General features: G+C 35.1%; 1 protein-coding gene across 7 annotated transcripts in view; it reads left to right on the top strand.

Annotated features, from left to right (window-relative positions):
• Nucleotides 1-814: 814 nt before the first annotated feature.
• CABCOCO1 (ciliary associated calcium binding coiled-coil 1) overlaps nt 815-16,275 on the top strand; it is a 125,405-nt gene continuing 109,944 nt past the window's right edge. For 6 of the 7 annotated variants that reach the window (XM_059170157.1, XM_059170162.1, XM_059170161.1 and 3 more), the window contains exons 1-3: nt 815-988; nt 9,949-10,052; nt 14,745-14,914. In XM_059170157.1, coding sequence (XP_059026140.1) covers nt 914-988; nt 9,949-10,052; nt 14,745-14,914 — 349 coding nt within the window. In that variant the 5' untranslated portion in view covers nt 815-913. The remainder of the gene's footprint in view (nt 989-9,948; nt 10,053-14,744; nt 14,915-16,275) is intronic. The other variant, XM_059170164.1, reaches the window with a different exon arrangement.

The following is a 16,275-nucleotide window of genomic DNA, read 5'->3' as shown; positions in this document are numbered from 1 at the left end:
TCATCCCTAAATCTGTCCGTATGCATCTCTAAGAGGAGCCTCCTTTTTTTTTTCTTTTCTTCTTCTTCTTCTTCTTTTTTTTTTTTTTAAGATTTTATTTATTTATTTGACAGAGAGAGCCAGAGAGAGAGAGAGAGAGAGAACACAGGCAGGGGGAGTGAGGGAGAAGCGGGCTTCCCTCCGGAGCAGCTAGCCCCATTGGGAGCTTCATCCCATGATCTTGCGCTCATGACCTGAGTCAAAGGCAGACACTTAAGGACTGAGCCACCCAGGCGCCCCAACCTTTTTTTCTTAATATCGCCTTAAAAGTACAATAACTCCTTAATATCCAAAATCAATGATCAAGTTCCAAAAATATATCTCACTTTTTAAAAAAAATTTTATTTATTTATTTATTTGACAAAGATGACAAGTAGGCCGAGAGGCAGGCAGAAAGGAGGAAGCAGGCTCCCTGGCCAGCAGAGAGCCTGATGCGGGGCTGGATCCCACGACCCTGAGATCTTGACCTAAGCCAAGGGGGAGGTTTTAACCTCTGACAACCCAGGTGCCCAGGTGCCGCACATATCTCACTTTAATATTTATTGAGAACTTGCTATGCTAGCATTAGACACCTCTCCACATACTAACTCATTTAAATTGCCTTTTTTTTTTTTTCCCCCCCTTCTTGCTTTCGTTCTTACTAAAAGGAACAAGTCTGTCTCTAGCAGAGTTTTCAAAGCGCTCCTGAGGAGGTCTTTCCCCGCCGAGCAGCCCTGCAGCGGCCCGGGCCCCGCCCCTGCCCTCTCCCTGAGCGGCCCAAGTTCCGACCCGGAAGTCTCTTCGCGGAGGGATTCGTTCCCCAGGCTCGCGCCTGCGGCCCCGCCTCGGTTGCCTAGGCGACGAAGGGCCGCAACTCCGGGGCGAGATCCTGAGGATGTCCGTGGGGACCACTCCCGGGGGGACGACCCCCGCGGCGACGACCCCGGCGGGAACCACACCCGAGTCGGAGGTACGCCTCCCCTTCCCGGCACCCGCGACCCTCGACCTCACGCCTCAGGCCCAAGCGGCCCGCGGCTGGGGCCCGTCCCCAGGGAGGCGCCTGGCTCCGGGATTGGAAGCGCGGCGACGAGTGGCGGCGGGGCAGGGAGCGGACCCGAGCGGACCGGAGCGGACCGGAGCGCCCTGCGCTCCCGGAGCCTTGACGCCGGCCGCGCCCCCGCCCCGGAGCGCCGCGAGAGGTGCCCTGGAGTGGAAACTGTAGAAATTCCTCCCTTGGTCGGTTCCAGGTCCCCGCGACCTCACAACGCAGTGCTTCTCCCGGATTTTCTGCCCTTGAAACGGGATCTTGGGATCTAAAATGGACCGGTCCCGTTTGGAAAGTGGTGCTAATTCTTTCGCAGTGATCATAGTTCTGTTGCTCAAAGGTGTCATGGAATAATAACTCTTCATTGTTAGTAGATTGATTAATATTTGAAGGTCAGGGCTTGGTGTCTCCCTGATTATTTTACCACTTCTCTAAATACGGAGATACATGATAGGACAAAGGAGGGGCCCTGGAAAATCGACCTTTTGGTTTTGGCTTCGTTGCTCATCATCCACTTGTCTCTTTACGAAGGTTAACTTTCTCCAGTGGTTTCCTTTATGTGGAAAAAAGAAAAAGAAAAAAGGATTTATCTTTAGGCCCCTCCCAACACTAGCTCTCAATGATAAATGGGTTTTAGATTACTTTAATTGCGCATAAACTTGGTATCCTGAGATTTTAATGAAGAACATATCTGCCATTCCACATACTGCTAAAAGAAAATGTTTAAATCTTCACACGGAGTCCATCGTGTTCTAGAAAGTTTTTTCTTGAGTTTTTTTTTTTTTTTTTTTTTTTTTAAGACTGAAGGTGAATAATAATGTAATTTACATGGCTATACCCAACTCCCTTCTTAGTCTAAATAAGATTTTTTGTGCAGAAGCTAAGTATTAGCTGCTATTTTCTAAATGTAGAAACACACAGCCAATAATCTGGTGTCTTGCCGCAGAGATACATACAAGTCGTTCCCAATCCAGATTCTTCCCAATACTGCAGACCGCTAAATTAGCACACTGACTGTCCTAGGAGTCTGTTGAAATTAGCATACATTAAAAATACATTTTAATGTGATAAACTGGTTACTAAGCTAGTTACTCCCTTGTGATCTCTAATGTAAGTAATACAATTTCGAAAGTGGCAGAGCAAATTTCCCAATTAAGTCGTGTTATTTAAAAATACACAAAAACTTACCTAAGAAAAAATGCGCAATTGTCAGTGTATACTTGTTCGTATGTACTTGTCCATGTAGATATAGATATGTCCTTTCTGATAATTTGGAGCTGATGAATCTGCACTTCAAAAAAATAAATAAAGGAAGAAAAGAAAAAGAAATACCCCCCCCCCTTTTTTTAAGATGCAAAGAAGTGCTATGTTCCAAGAGAAAAGAAAATCACTTTTGTTTTTTAGATGGGTCAGATGAGTTGAGTTAATTATAGACCTCAGGTGATTGTCTACCATCTTAGCACTGTTGGTGGGCATATTTGTTAACTTCTTGGAGGAGCAGGTATTCCCTATGACAGGCAATTCAGAAAATATTCAATCTTTTAGTTGGTAACAAACTGAAGAAATCAAGAGGGAATTTGGACTCATTGAGCTGTACTCACTTAGCCTATACTGAGATGAACAGGCTGATACACTGCATGGTAGAACCCAGTTTCCATTCCAATGATAGCAGAGTTCCTCTAGGCCACAGAGAAGCCAGTGGATCTGTAGAGCCTGCATTCTTTAGAGTGATGAGGTCTGCTGGCTGCCCATTTGTGCCCACAATATGTTTTAGGGGTTAGATAGAAAATATGGCAGAGACCCCTCTTTCAGTTAGATACTGAAAGGTTCTTCTTAGGTCAGATTCTTTCCAGTATTGATCTCCCAAGACCTGAGCAGGACCATGGGGGAGGATAACAAAATTATTACTTAAAATACTGTTGAGAAAACAGTACTAATATTCCTTAAAATGTTAATATACAGTAGTAGTATTTATAAAACATTTAGAACTTCTGAGAGTAGTGGCTGTGGGTGTGGCGAATTTGACAAATATTTGGGCTTGTCCTTTTTATTAGTGGTCTTTGGGTTTCCTTTCTTATTTTCAAAGTCCTGTTTCTCCTGTCTTCATCCTCCCTTTCAGACGATGCAAGTAATCTTTACTCTTTTCCTAATATATAAAGTATTGTTTTACTAAGGTTTAGTCTTTAACATGGCTAAAATTAATTTTTGATAGATATATTTGATATATTTGAAATGAGTACCTAATTTTATTTTCTTCTAGACATGAACCATCAGTTATGCCAACTTCATTTACTGAATAACCATCCTCTCTCTTCCCCTTGAGAATGGACTACCACTATCACATTATGTGTATATACATGTGAATGAACACAAGGATGGGCAGAATAGTGGAACTGAATAGACACGCCAAACATTTATTTATTTATTCACACACACACCCCACACACATATGTATACATGTATATGTATTTTTGAATTTCTGAAAATTTATATATGTTATTGTAGATATATTTTTGAATATCTTTTTCTTTTCCACTGACCAGTTTTCCCATTCTTATGTCAATGCCATACTATTTTATATTTAGCTTTAATGTCTAATTTGGAAAGGTTCCTCTCACTATTTTTCTTTTTAAAAATATATCTATTCTTCCATAAGAATTTTTAAAAATTAGTTTATAAAGTTCTAGAATGATATAGTTGAGATTTAAAATTGCCATCATGTTACATTTATAATGTAGGAAGGATTTAATTTTTTTGAAGTTTTCCAATAAATCTCCTTTATTAAGCTTTTTATTAAATTTTTGATAAAGTTTATGATTTCTATAGGTCCTATATCTTTCTTATTATATTTATAACCAAGTATAGTTTAATCACATTTCTGCCATTTCCATTTCTAATTAGTTTCTAATATAGAGAAAAGCAATTGGCCTTTATATATTCGTGTTATGTTACCATCTTATCAAATTTCTTATTAACTGAAACCATGTTAGTACAATGTCAGGTGTCTTAGGTATATAACCATGTAACCTTCAAATAAAGATTTCTTTATTACTTCATTTTTAATGTTTAACCCACATGTTTTCTTATTATATTAGTTAGAATTTCTACAGAGTGTTAAATTGCAATAATGTTACTAGCCAGAATCCCTTTTTAGTTTCTGGTTTCATGAGAATGACTTCAGTTTTTTACCATTCAGTCTGATGTTTTGACAAATAATCTTTTTTGTATTTCAGCTATTTTTTTCTATTCATGTTTTACTAAGAGTTTTGCTCCTGAATTCTAGCAAATTCCCACTTAATATTTCATTATTATATCATTTTTTATCATTTAATTTGACACAAAAAGTATCTTGTTAATGATGATCCATCCATGAATTTCTGAAATTAATCTTACTTGGTCATAATGATAGCTTATTTTTCCTAGTACACTGTTGGATTCAACTTTCTAAGACAATATTTTAATTAAAATTTTTACATCTGAATTCATGAATGATTTTGATTTATAATTTCCATTTTGTGCTTGTTTAGGTTTTTGTGTGTAGACTCTGCCAGCTTCTTAAAAATGAATTGTCTACAGTCTGTAATTATTAGTCCACAGAATTTATGTGTTCTTCATTGTTAGGTAGAACTTCAAGTGTACAACTATCTGGGCGTGGTGACTTTTTTAAAAAAGCAGACTTACAGTTTAGTTTATGTGGTCAATTCCATTCTCTTTCTTACCCCTGTTCAAATTTGAGGACTTACACATTGTCTTATAATTTTCAAATGTAAGTCTATAGAATGTGTCATATGTTTATTTTTTCATTTAATCATGTTTGCCAAATATTTTTGCCTATTTTATTCATCACTTTAAAGAACTAGTTCTTGTTTCACTTATCCTTCTTTAATCTGTTTTTGTTTTTTTTTTTTTAATAGCTTTCTTTTTCTTAAATTGGCTCCTTAGCATGGCCTGGACTGTAGTGAGGCAAGTAGAGCAGTCTTCTTGGGCATAAAATTTAAGAGATGCCAGAAATTCAGTAGTCAAGATACTTAACTGCAGTGATATAATTGGGATTATAATGCAGTCGAGGGCATTTTTTTTTTAAATTAAAAGTTAATACAAAAAACTCATAATGGATCAAAATTTTAAATAAAGGCAGAATCAGTAGTACTGATCTTCCTTTTTGCATGGCTCAACACAGTGCTGCTCCTTAGTTCATTTATTTTCATGCTCAAAGAGCGACTTTCTAAGTATAGAAATTGTAGGCTAGTCTATATTCTTTATGACTGTGAAACCCCTCTTAGTCATCTTTGATGAACTATGTTATCTTTTTTTTTTTTTTTTAAGATTTTATTTATTTATTTGAGAGAGATCACAAGCAGGCAGAGAGGCAGGCAGAGAGAGAGGAAGAAGCAGGCTCCCTGCTGAGCAGAGAGCCAGATACGGGGGTCGATCCCAGGACTCCAAGTTCATGACCTGAGCCGAAGGCAGCGGCCTAACCCTCTGAGCCACCCAGGCACCCCTATGTTGTCTTTTTTTTAATGAACATTTATTAAGAATCTTTTGGGATACTACCAGTGATGGATAGAAAGATATCTCAAAAGCTTAAATTCTAGAAGGAAGACATACAATGTGGAGAGTTTAGGTGAATAAGAGAAGAAATTCAGAGAAAAGATTATCTGGCATATAATATTAGGCTTACAATTTTATTGCTTCTAGAATAATTGCTAAAATTACCAGGTGGCGGAATAAAATGAGTTACAGTGAAGTTTAGCTTACATATTTTTCTAGTCAGAGATGGAATTTTACAGAGAAAACCAAATTACATATCACATTTTTATTAGCCTATTCATGAATTTTGTATTGTATCTTTAATTTTCATAAGTCAGAATATATGTGTTGAAAGAATAAAGACTTTTACCACCTTATATCCTTTCAAGTGCAAGACAGTATGTAAACAAACAAGAAAGAGCACTAGTTTAAAATAGGTTCAGGAATTCAATTTAAGACAAAAGAAAACAAAAACCAGAGGCAAACCCTCCTACAAGATGATTATCTTAAACTATCAAGTTTTAGTAAAAAATGAAGCACTAATATTAAGCATTTTACCTAGAATTATTATTGTAGAAAAGGTTTAAGATTATTGTATTCCCTTTCATACAGTCTTGTGTGACCTATTTTTCTCTATCCAGAAAATTTTCACATCAAATAAAATTGATCTGAATGTCTGTACAGTGTACCCTCCATGCATATTTTTGTTAATAATGACAGTAATCTTGTGTTTTAAAACATTTCAAAATGATTTTTTTACCATGAATTCAACTTAGATTCAAATGACTTGCTGTAAGTCACAAAATTAATCAGTAGTCGAACCCTCTGAGCCCTCCAAATTCAAGTCCCCTATTCATCATTTACTATCATCTAATAATGTCATCAGATGATAGAGATGAATTCAGACAGTCGATTAACAACCTATGTTGACATAACTAGGATCTGCAAAATTGTAAAAAGAAGTAAAAGATTGAATGACTGTCCCTGAGGAATTTAGACTCTTAAGCCAATATTTTTAAACTGGACTTTTCTGAGTCTAGCATTTCTAATTACCTCCTAAACATTTCTTCCTCGATATGCGTATTCCACCTTAAATTCAACCACTGAAATCAAACTTGTCATGTCGCTCTCTTAAAACAGGCATCATCTTCCAGTGCTTTTATTTTTATTGTTGTAACAAGAGTGCCACATATGGCTTTTACAGTCTGTACTCTGAACAAAAGGACTCAGCTTCTGGAGGGCCTGGGAATTTCCACCTTTCTCTTTTTTCAATCATCTATTTCAGATACACATACTATTTATTTGTACCACTTTTAGTCCCCCAGATAATGTTGCATTCACCCCTTTTCATACACACTGCTAGGAGCCCAGTGCAATCCCGTGCCTCATTCCTGACCAGTTTCAAAGACATTTTCATTGAACTTTCCTCTGAGTCCTTTCTCTGCTTCTTTCCTTCCTTCATTCCCCTACAAATTGCCCTTCCTTAAAGGACAGATTTATCTTATCATTTCACTGCTAAAAAGCGTCATGGGTTCCTTACTGTCTGTATTACTAAGAACAAACTCTTCAGCTTGTCATTCTTTGACCAGCCAAGGATCTAAAATATTTGTGATCTCTTGTGCAATATGTTGCATTTTGTAATCACTCAGTAAATATTTATTCAAGTATTAAATTTGAGATCTCCCACAACATGTTCCCAATGCCCACTTCCCACTTATGTCCAACTAGACCCTGATTTGTACTCAAGGCACCATTGTGTGAATTACTTGATATTTACAGAACCAGTCCACATGTGTTCTGTTGCTGATTCATTCCATCATTCTTGTCTAGTCTTACCAAGTGCATTTCTGGACCTCCTCTCTAGGCTTTCATTGTCCTGTGTCTGTCCCTGTCCTTTTATTATGACTCACTTATTTTATCTTCTCGTTTTAAAGTCACCCTTGGTTTGTTCCTTCCACTAGATGTTAAGTTATTGAGGCTAACAAGTTTTTTACTTGTCTTTGCCTCCTCTTGAGCCCCACGCTCAATGAGGAACATGTAAGTATTTTTTAAAGTTTGTAATTCATTCTTGTTCGATCAGTTCCTGGATGCCTAAGAGGACACATACAACAAGACCACAGTCCTCCATTAAAAGCTTCAGATACCCAAGCAAAGATGAGGCTCATGCTCCTTTTCCTTTCTGAGTCTTTAGATGCTTTTACTGTATCTGCTCTCATCTCCTTGGCTTGCATTTGATTTCCATCCTGCATGAAGCAAGCACCCACTTGGCTGGTCCTGTGGGACCCACTCTGGGTCCTTGGACTTGGGTTGCCTGCATCATCTTGATAATCATGAAGTGACCCTCAGAGGAACAATGGTACCCCAAAATTAAGTCTGCACAGCACAATTTGACTTTTGGGGATTGCTAAGTTCCTCCTCTGTGAAACAGAGTTGGTGTAATGCTGCTGTAATTTCTGTCTCTGTGCACCTCTGTGTAACTGGTCTATTTTCTGGGGAAAAGGAAAACTGGGAGAACTGATATGGGACCTATTCTCATTCCCTATTCTCACTCCCTGTTCATTTCCTGTGCTCTGGATTGCTTTAGTTGGCTCTGAAACTTTACTCTCACTTTAATTGTAAGACTCTCTGGTTCAGTTCTTGTACAGTTTTTCTTAAGGCTATTAGCTGGCATAAGAGACTGAATCACTCAGCTCCAAAGAAAAGGGACACTTGTTCCTTCCCATCAGAAAGTGTTTTTATGTGACTAAGAACCCAGGGAAGTGTCAGAAGTTATTTCTTATGTAGCAGTCCCTATCAAGGAAATCTTCTGCATGATAATTATTTGTGGCTTGCCGGGAACACACACATAAGACTGATCATCCAAGTCCTCCAAGCCCCCAGTGATTTAAGACTGTCACTGGGAGTAACCAAGATGCATTTGGGGATGATCAGCCTATTGGTGATTCTCTGGGAAGCTCTTCCCATAAGCAGCACGTTTGATCCACCACATGTTTTCCTAGAATAGAACACAGACTCCTCTAAGTCTTTCTTTCTTTCTCATTGCTGGGTGGATGTCTCCTCATTGTAATGTTATGATGTTGGTTTTGATTGAGGATTGGTGACCAATCTTGTTGAGGACCAAAACTCTTAGAATAAAGAAGTGGTCCTGCTATACCCCCAGTTGCACTGGGTTTTCAGCTTCTAGGGGTAAGATATATGGCATGCTGGTCACTGCCAGGTAGACGTTGCATCCTTGAATGAGACATAGTGGATATTTCAGTGAGACACGTGGCAGACTGGTCACTGCTGGGTGGATGTCTGCTTCTTGAATTTCCTAGAGACATGTAATCTACCAAAACTAAAGCAATGAAAAAAAAAGAGAGAAAAAGAAAATTTGAGAAAACCAGTTACTAGCAATGAAATTTACTCAGTAACCAAAAAATGTTCAAAAGTCAAAAACCTGGGACCAGATTGCTTCACAGGCAAATTCTACCAAACATTTAAAGAAATGTTAATACCTATTTTTCTCAGACTATACCAGAGAAATACAAGAGAAAGGAAAACTCCCATATTCCTTCTATGAAGACAGTATCACCTCAATACTCAAACCAGATAAAGACACCACAAAAAAAGGAACTATAGACCAATATCTCTCATGAATAAAGATGCAAAAATCCTTAATATCCTTAAATCCTGTATATATAATATTATATAATATATAATAATATGTGGGATATGTAATATAATATTATATAATATAATAATTTAACAGAGTATAATTAATAATTATAATTATTAACAATAATTAATATAATATAATATATAATAAACTATATATAATATATACACATTATTCAGCCATAAAAAAGAATAAAATCTTGCCATTCATGAAAACATGGGTAGAGCTAGAGAATGTAATGCTAAGTGAAATAAAGTAGAGAAAGACAAATACCATATGATTTCACTTGTATGTGTAATTTAGGCAACAAAACAAATGATCAAAGGTTAAAAAAGAGACAAACTAAAGGACAGACTCTTAACTACAGAGAATAAACTGATGGTTACTGAAGGGGAGAAGGGGGAAGTGGAATTAAAGAGTACATTATCATGATAAAAAAATAAATACCAAAAACCGTGTTTGTTAATTGAAAGCCATCACCCAGTTTTAAATATGCATAAAAGACAGTTTAACTAACATTCAACTTTTGAGAGGTACCATTACTCATGAAAATGAAGAGAAAAATGATTATCTAGAAGACTATTGTGTTTCACTTTTATTTCTGATAGCAACTACAAACTAAGCACATTTTGATATTATTGGGTTAATAATATTATTGAAATAACTCATTCCTGTTGTTTTGTTTTTGTTTTGATAGAGAGATGCTGAATTCCAGGAACATGAAAAGATTCTGTCTCCAGATTTTCTTTCAGCTGCTCAAATCACTGAATTGCTGGCAGAGGACATAGATGGAGTTCAACAGTAAGTATTTCAATATTACAACCAAATATAAAACAGTTCTAATTCTGCATCTATAAATCTATATCATGCAAATATAGATAGATATATAGATATAGATATATCTCCATATATATATAATCTCCAGAGTCTGAAACACCAAAATTCTCAAACAACTGACTTTTTACACTGCTCAGCTGTCGTCTTTATGTGAGAAATGCATTTCAGACCAACATGCAAATGTTAACAGAGAAGAGGGATTTATTGTTAAAAGCAATCTTTAACATATGCTCTCTTCTACTTCTTTTCTCTTTCATTCATAAAACTGTCAATTATGCACAGTAACCTTTAGGTCTTCTGTCTCATCGTGACAAGAACAAGTTGTTTTTTCTGTAATATTAAGAATTAATATATTTTAATACTTTGGAAATTATGAGTATTAGCCATCCACCTGTGATTTTTATTGGATATAAAACTATACTAAATACTCTAATTTCATGTTTTTTTCCAAAAATGTGAATATAACTGAATTTATGGGAATAATTCTAATACATGTACATCTCATTCTCTATAGCAAATCATTTACATAGAACTCTAGTCAGATATATCTAACACACAAGTTCCTAAAATGTGTTTTGAGTAATCAGTCATCTTAAAAGTTATCTTGCTCTAATAATATGAAGACTGATTGACTATAATGTGTAGAGAGCCCACTTTACACATGATGTGATGTTCTGGACTGTAATGTCTCTTCTACAGGCCAGTCATCTGGATGTTAGGAAGGTATTGTGGACCATAATGGACAAATAGAAAATGACTCTGTCAGTGGCTATCATTTGCAAATCTTTCAAATATTGTGGAATAGAGGTGATTTACTACTAAGAAGGAAATATGACAGATGTACTGGCTGGAAGAGAAATCTGAGAAGGGAAGACATATTAAGAGCAGGCAAATGACACTGACAGGCCTTTTCCCAGGATGGTCTTCAGTTTCAGGGCCTGCAACTCTTGCTAGAAATCCTAGTATCTGTGACTTGGCCATATTGCTTACCATCTATATCTTTATAAGTATTAAGGCAATTAAAAATTTCACAGATTTTTAAACAAGTATATCATGGTAATTTTAAGATTTTTATAGAAATGAATGGCCATTGGAAATTCTGAATTTTAGTATCAGAATTGATTAGCAAAATTCTTTTATTAGTATCACTAATTATTTATGCTTTAATAAGTATTTTCCATTTCTAGATATTCCAAATATTGATCATTAAAGTGCAAAAAATAGGTATTTCATACTAGGCAAAATAATATGATGACAGATATTTCTTAGAATTTACAATTTATTTGTATTAAATATCAAAGATGTTATATTAAATGCAATTAATATTAAATAAAAGATAATGCAAACAAAATATTTATACTTGTTTCATTCTTACCACATCTTAAGTTGTACTATGTACCATACCTTGTGTGATGATCTTTTTTTCCCACTTAATGGCTCTCTTTATTGCCAAATATTTAAATTCTAAAAGTATTTTTAATCTTTAAGCAGTGATGTCTAGGATAAAAGAAATAACACAGAGAGTGATACAGAAATTAACTGTATAAAAACAACCAGGTTCAACATGGGTTGACCTTTTAGACTGTTTCATTAATAGAATTCACCTGAAGTAATCTCGGATTTTTGATATCAATTTTGGATAAATGACAATGTTATATCAGGAGGTATTTCTTTGCAGAGTAATTTTTTGAGGTTCTTTATAAGATTTTTACAATAGTAATCCTAAAATATTTGCAATCAATCTTTCACTTCCCATTTAAAATAGCATTATTCTAGATGGCGATTATATACTTTTCAAAATGACAGAAATATAATTTAGGTACCCTGTCACCAAGTAACAGAAGTATGCCAAAATCATGCAGTCTATAAAGCTATATACCTATTTAAATAAATTATAGGAAATCACACTTCCCTACATTTTAAAATTAAAAACTGTTTCATGAAAGCAGCCAACCAAATGAAACATTATCGTATCATTAAGACATATTTCTAGATTACACTTCAAGTAAAGTTAAACCTCTGAGTACATTTCTCATGATCTCCTAACTATAATCAAACATTCATGCTTTTAATGTAACCCTGATTTTTTATAGATACACCCAAATCCTTTTTGAAAAAATGTTAAGGACTAAATTGAAAATAACTAAACACAGAAATAACCCTGAGAGATCTTTTAATAACCTTTCATAACTGGGCTTCCATGAGCTGTTCAGCTCTTGCCTTAAGGCTTATTTCTGAATGTCATCATATTTAAAAAAATAAGATGGGCTCCGATTTCAAGAGCATATAGGAATAATGTAATGCCTTTCCTGGGCTTCTTGATGAGATGAAGTAGATAGTTACATCACCTATCACTATAGTAAGACTTCCTAAATCCCAGTTAAGCATCTTTCTCTTTCCCCATAGTCTCTAATGCCACAGCTATAGCCTTCTCTCCTCTCCCATGTCCCGTCTTCCCTTATCCCCAGACGAAAAACTTAAAGATTTGCCAGTAAAATGCTTGCGACCTTTGCATTCAAATTGCAGCAGCATCTTGCTCCAGATGCTTCCCTGCATAACCTCCTTTGGGGTGAAATCTGTGAGCTGAGATTAGAAATGGTGAATAGTCAGCCCTGCAATTCAAGTCGAAGGTTAAGATTCAAATGGTACTAGGGAAGGTGGTGGAGGGGGTATGGGGGAGAGCAAAGATAGAGGTGGTCAAAGAAGTTTCACTAAAATACTCTTAGACAAATAGTTGGCTTCATTTACATATAATCAGACACTGAAAAAATGAAAATTAAAAGCAAAGAGCACATCAACTATTTAAGTCAAATATCTTATTTTTTTTAAGGAACAGCATGGAGATGACAGATGAAATGTACAGTGAGAAGGAAGACTAACTGTTGGGAAAAAATGTTCAGAGATATTTGACTCCGGAGTTGATTGACTCAAGTCCTCCATAGTATCATAAAGAAATTTATAATTTTAGAATTGATTTTTCTTATGACTACAAGGTGGCTGCCAGTAGCAATCAAACATACTTATTTACTCTTGTATTTTTGTTCCACAGAATAAAATAAGCCTCATCCTTAGGAATTAGAACAGTTTAGGAGAGTGCCCACCACAGACCAGTAGTTACTATAGAGAATGCCATATATTGAATACCATTATATTGCATTATGGGAAGAGGGGGAGATTATCTTAATTGGTTTAGAGGAATCAGAACTCACTTTTGTGGTTGAGGTCTACCTTGATACCACTGTAGATGAGATTTATGTTAGAGGTTAAATACAACATCAGCTTAATTTTTTCCCAAACTTGTTTCATCCTGCTGTAATTATTCTGATTATAGAACCTATTTCAATATTATGAATAATAAGGACTTCCTTTTTGAAATGGCAGTATAAAGTTGTCATACGTCCACACACAGTCCTTCAGAAATCACATATAAGCAACAAGGAAATACCAATAACTTCTTTATCCAAACAAGGAGAATGCTGTATGTCCAAACCACAAAATAGAGGATGACTGCCAGAAGCATTATAGTTCAAGCAGAAATGAAAGAGAAAGAATGAGAAAGATACACATAGTTGAAGATCTTAGAGTGAGTTAAAAAACATAATTATTCTCCTAGGTGAGAAGAAAACCCTGAAGTGCTATTTCAAGAACACTTGTTTGCAATAGCAGGACAAGGATATACAGGCTTAGAACAGATAATTCCCATATTTACAAGAAATAGATTGTTTATGTGATGGTAATGACAACCCATCCTACTTTTTTTTTCCTTTTCCCCACTAATTGAAAAATGAGTAAAAAACTAGAATAAATGATTCTGTACAGAAAATAGCTTGTCACATGGCCAAGTCTGAGAAAAAAAACAAAAACAAAAAAAAAAAAACAAGGAATATGCATACAAAACCATTTTAAGAAAAAAAGTAATTAAAGAATAAGGAGAAAAAACTGGCAAGAAAGAAAATACAACCAAATGAATATAGCCATGAGCAGAAAAAAAAAATAGTCAAACATTTATCATGAATTTACGAGACCAGTGCTCTAACCCCTGAGCTACGGAGCCTTTATCATGAATTTAAAAAGACAACTTATGAAGCAACCACAGCAAGAGTATAAAATAGAGATATAAAAACTCAAGGAAGAGATAACAAGAAATAAAAGGTAATAAAGCATGTAAAAAGGTAGAGTAGAAAAGAGAGAGCTCTGTGAACAGCCCAAGGGGCAATTAACACTGCTGAAAACCCTAAGGGACCTAGAAGACAGTATTGAGAAAAGTATAAAAAATGAAAAGGAAATTATTTCAAAAAAATATTTGAAGGTTAATAGAAAATTATAGCATAGACAAAATGAGTTGTTGTACTTCGAAGACAGAAGAAGGAAGAAGAGGAGGAAGGTGAGAAGGAGAATTACAAGAAGAGACCAAATGGAAGAAGAAGACCAACAGGAGTGCGGATTCTTGCTCTCTTTATCTCTTCTTCCTCTTCCCTCTCTCTGTTTTCCTTTTGAATGTCATTGTGGACTTAGAATTTTGATATAACTATGAATATTTTTGGATTTAGGGCATTATAGAATTTTCATTCAAGAAAAATCTTCGTGTTTTCAAAACTTAGAAAATGAGCTGTGCATTAATCTGGTTTTAATGTCTGGATTTTCTTTTTGTTACAGAAAATTGAAAAAGTTTTTGAATTTCAAAAACCTTAACACCTGTCTAAAGGAAGCCATTCTACTAGATTATTATGTATCTGGATTTTTGTGGGCTAGAGGAATGGAATTTTCTGTTATTCAATATTCAAAATTTATGACTTTACTAGATATGTTACTTCATAATCTTAGAAGTAAGTACATTATTTTTTCTTTTTTTTTAAAGAAAATTTAGGCCACTATCTACATTAATGTTCTTAAGCAAAAGTTCCTAATTTTCTTGCAATTCCTTTAGTGAAAATTATAAGGTTTTTTCTGGGTAGAGCAAAGATATATATAGTTGTGAAATTCCTTAAGTTGTGAAATTTCAAACAGTATTTAATAGGCTAAAGTTCTCTTAATTAACTTGCCAAAGATCTGTTAACTTCATTTAAAAATCTTATCAATGCTGTATGTCCCCAAAATATCATGTAGTTCACATTTATTTAGGTATTTTTTCATTGTTTGAACTGTTTTCATTTCATCTTACCTACAAGTATTACTGGGATATCTCATAAATGACTAATGAGAGGAGGTACGTAAGTCAATATCTAAACCCCATTAAATAGACATTACTCACATAACTTAGATTTTGTGACTTTTTTTCTTATATAACTTTGGAATGAGTTACTATAGGAAATTTGGAAATTCTTCCTTAGAGCACTTTTCAGTTGATAATTTTTTTTTTTTCAGAATAAATACAATTGCTTCTTGGAAAAAAGGAAAGAAATCTATTACTGATATATTGCCAACTCTGTGTGCTAGGCATTAGTTTGGTTCTAATCTTTAACATGCATTATTGAACCTCAGAGCAACTCCTGCATGGGAGGTATTATAACCACTACCTCAGTAGGTTCAGCATCTGCCTTTAGCTCAAGTCATGATCCCAGTCTCCTAGGATCAGGCCCTGTGTCAGGCTGCCTGCTCAGTGGGGAGTCTGCTTGTCCCTCTCGCCTGCTCATGCTCTCTTTCTTTCTCTCTCTCTCTGTCTCTCAGATAAATAAATAAAATCTTTAAAAAGCAAAAAGATAAATAATTGTACCAATAGAAGAAAAAAAATAATTAAACTTGATAATGAAACTAATTTGTATGATATTAACTGATCAGACAGACTGGTTGTTTTTTTCCCTAATTAGGAAATGGACAAATATTTATAGAATCTTTGAGTACTACATGTCTCTAAACAGTAATCTTTCAACACCATTGCCAAAATTACTTGGCAAACAAGGAATCATGTAACTCTCAACTTGCATGGAAGATAATAATAAATAGATGCCAACTATAAGATGAAATAGATATTGAGATTATATGTTAAAGACTGAAACTGGTATTACAAAAATGCTTAAATGAACAACTGTGAACATCCTTGAAATAAATTTTTTAAAGAATCATGAAAAAAAAAGGAAGGTATAAAGAAGAAATAAATGGAAATTTTGGAACAAAATTATACAATAGCCGAAATTAAAATCTCATTAGATAGAAATAATAGCAAAATGGAAAAGAGACAAAGGAAAAA

The sequence above is a fragment of the Mustela lutreola genome, chromosome 4 (assembly GCF_030435805.1).
Source record: "Mustela lutreola isolate mMusLut2 chromosome 4, mMusLut2.pri, whole genome shotgun sequence".
NCBI lineage: Eukaryota > Metazoa > Chordata > Mammalia > Carnivora > Mustelidae > Mustela > Mustela lutreola.
This window is presented reverse-complemented; position numbering and strand designations above follow the sequence as displayed.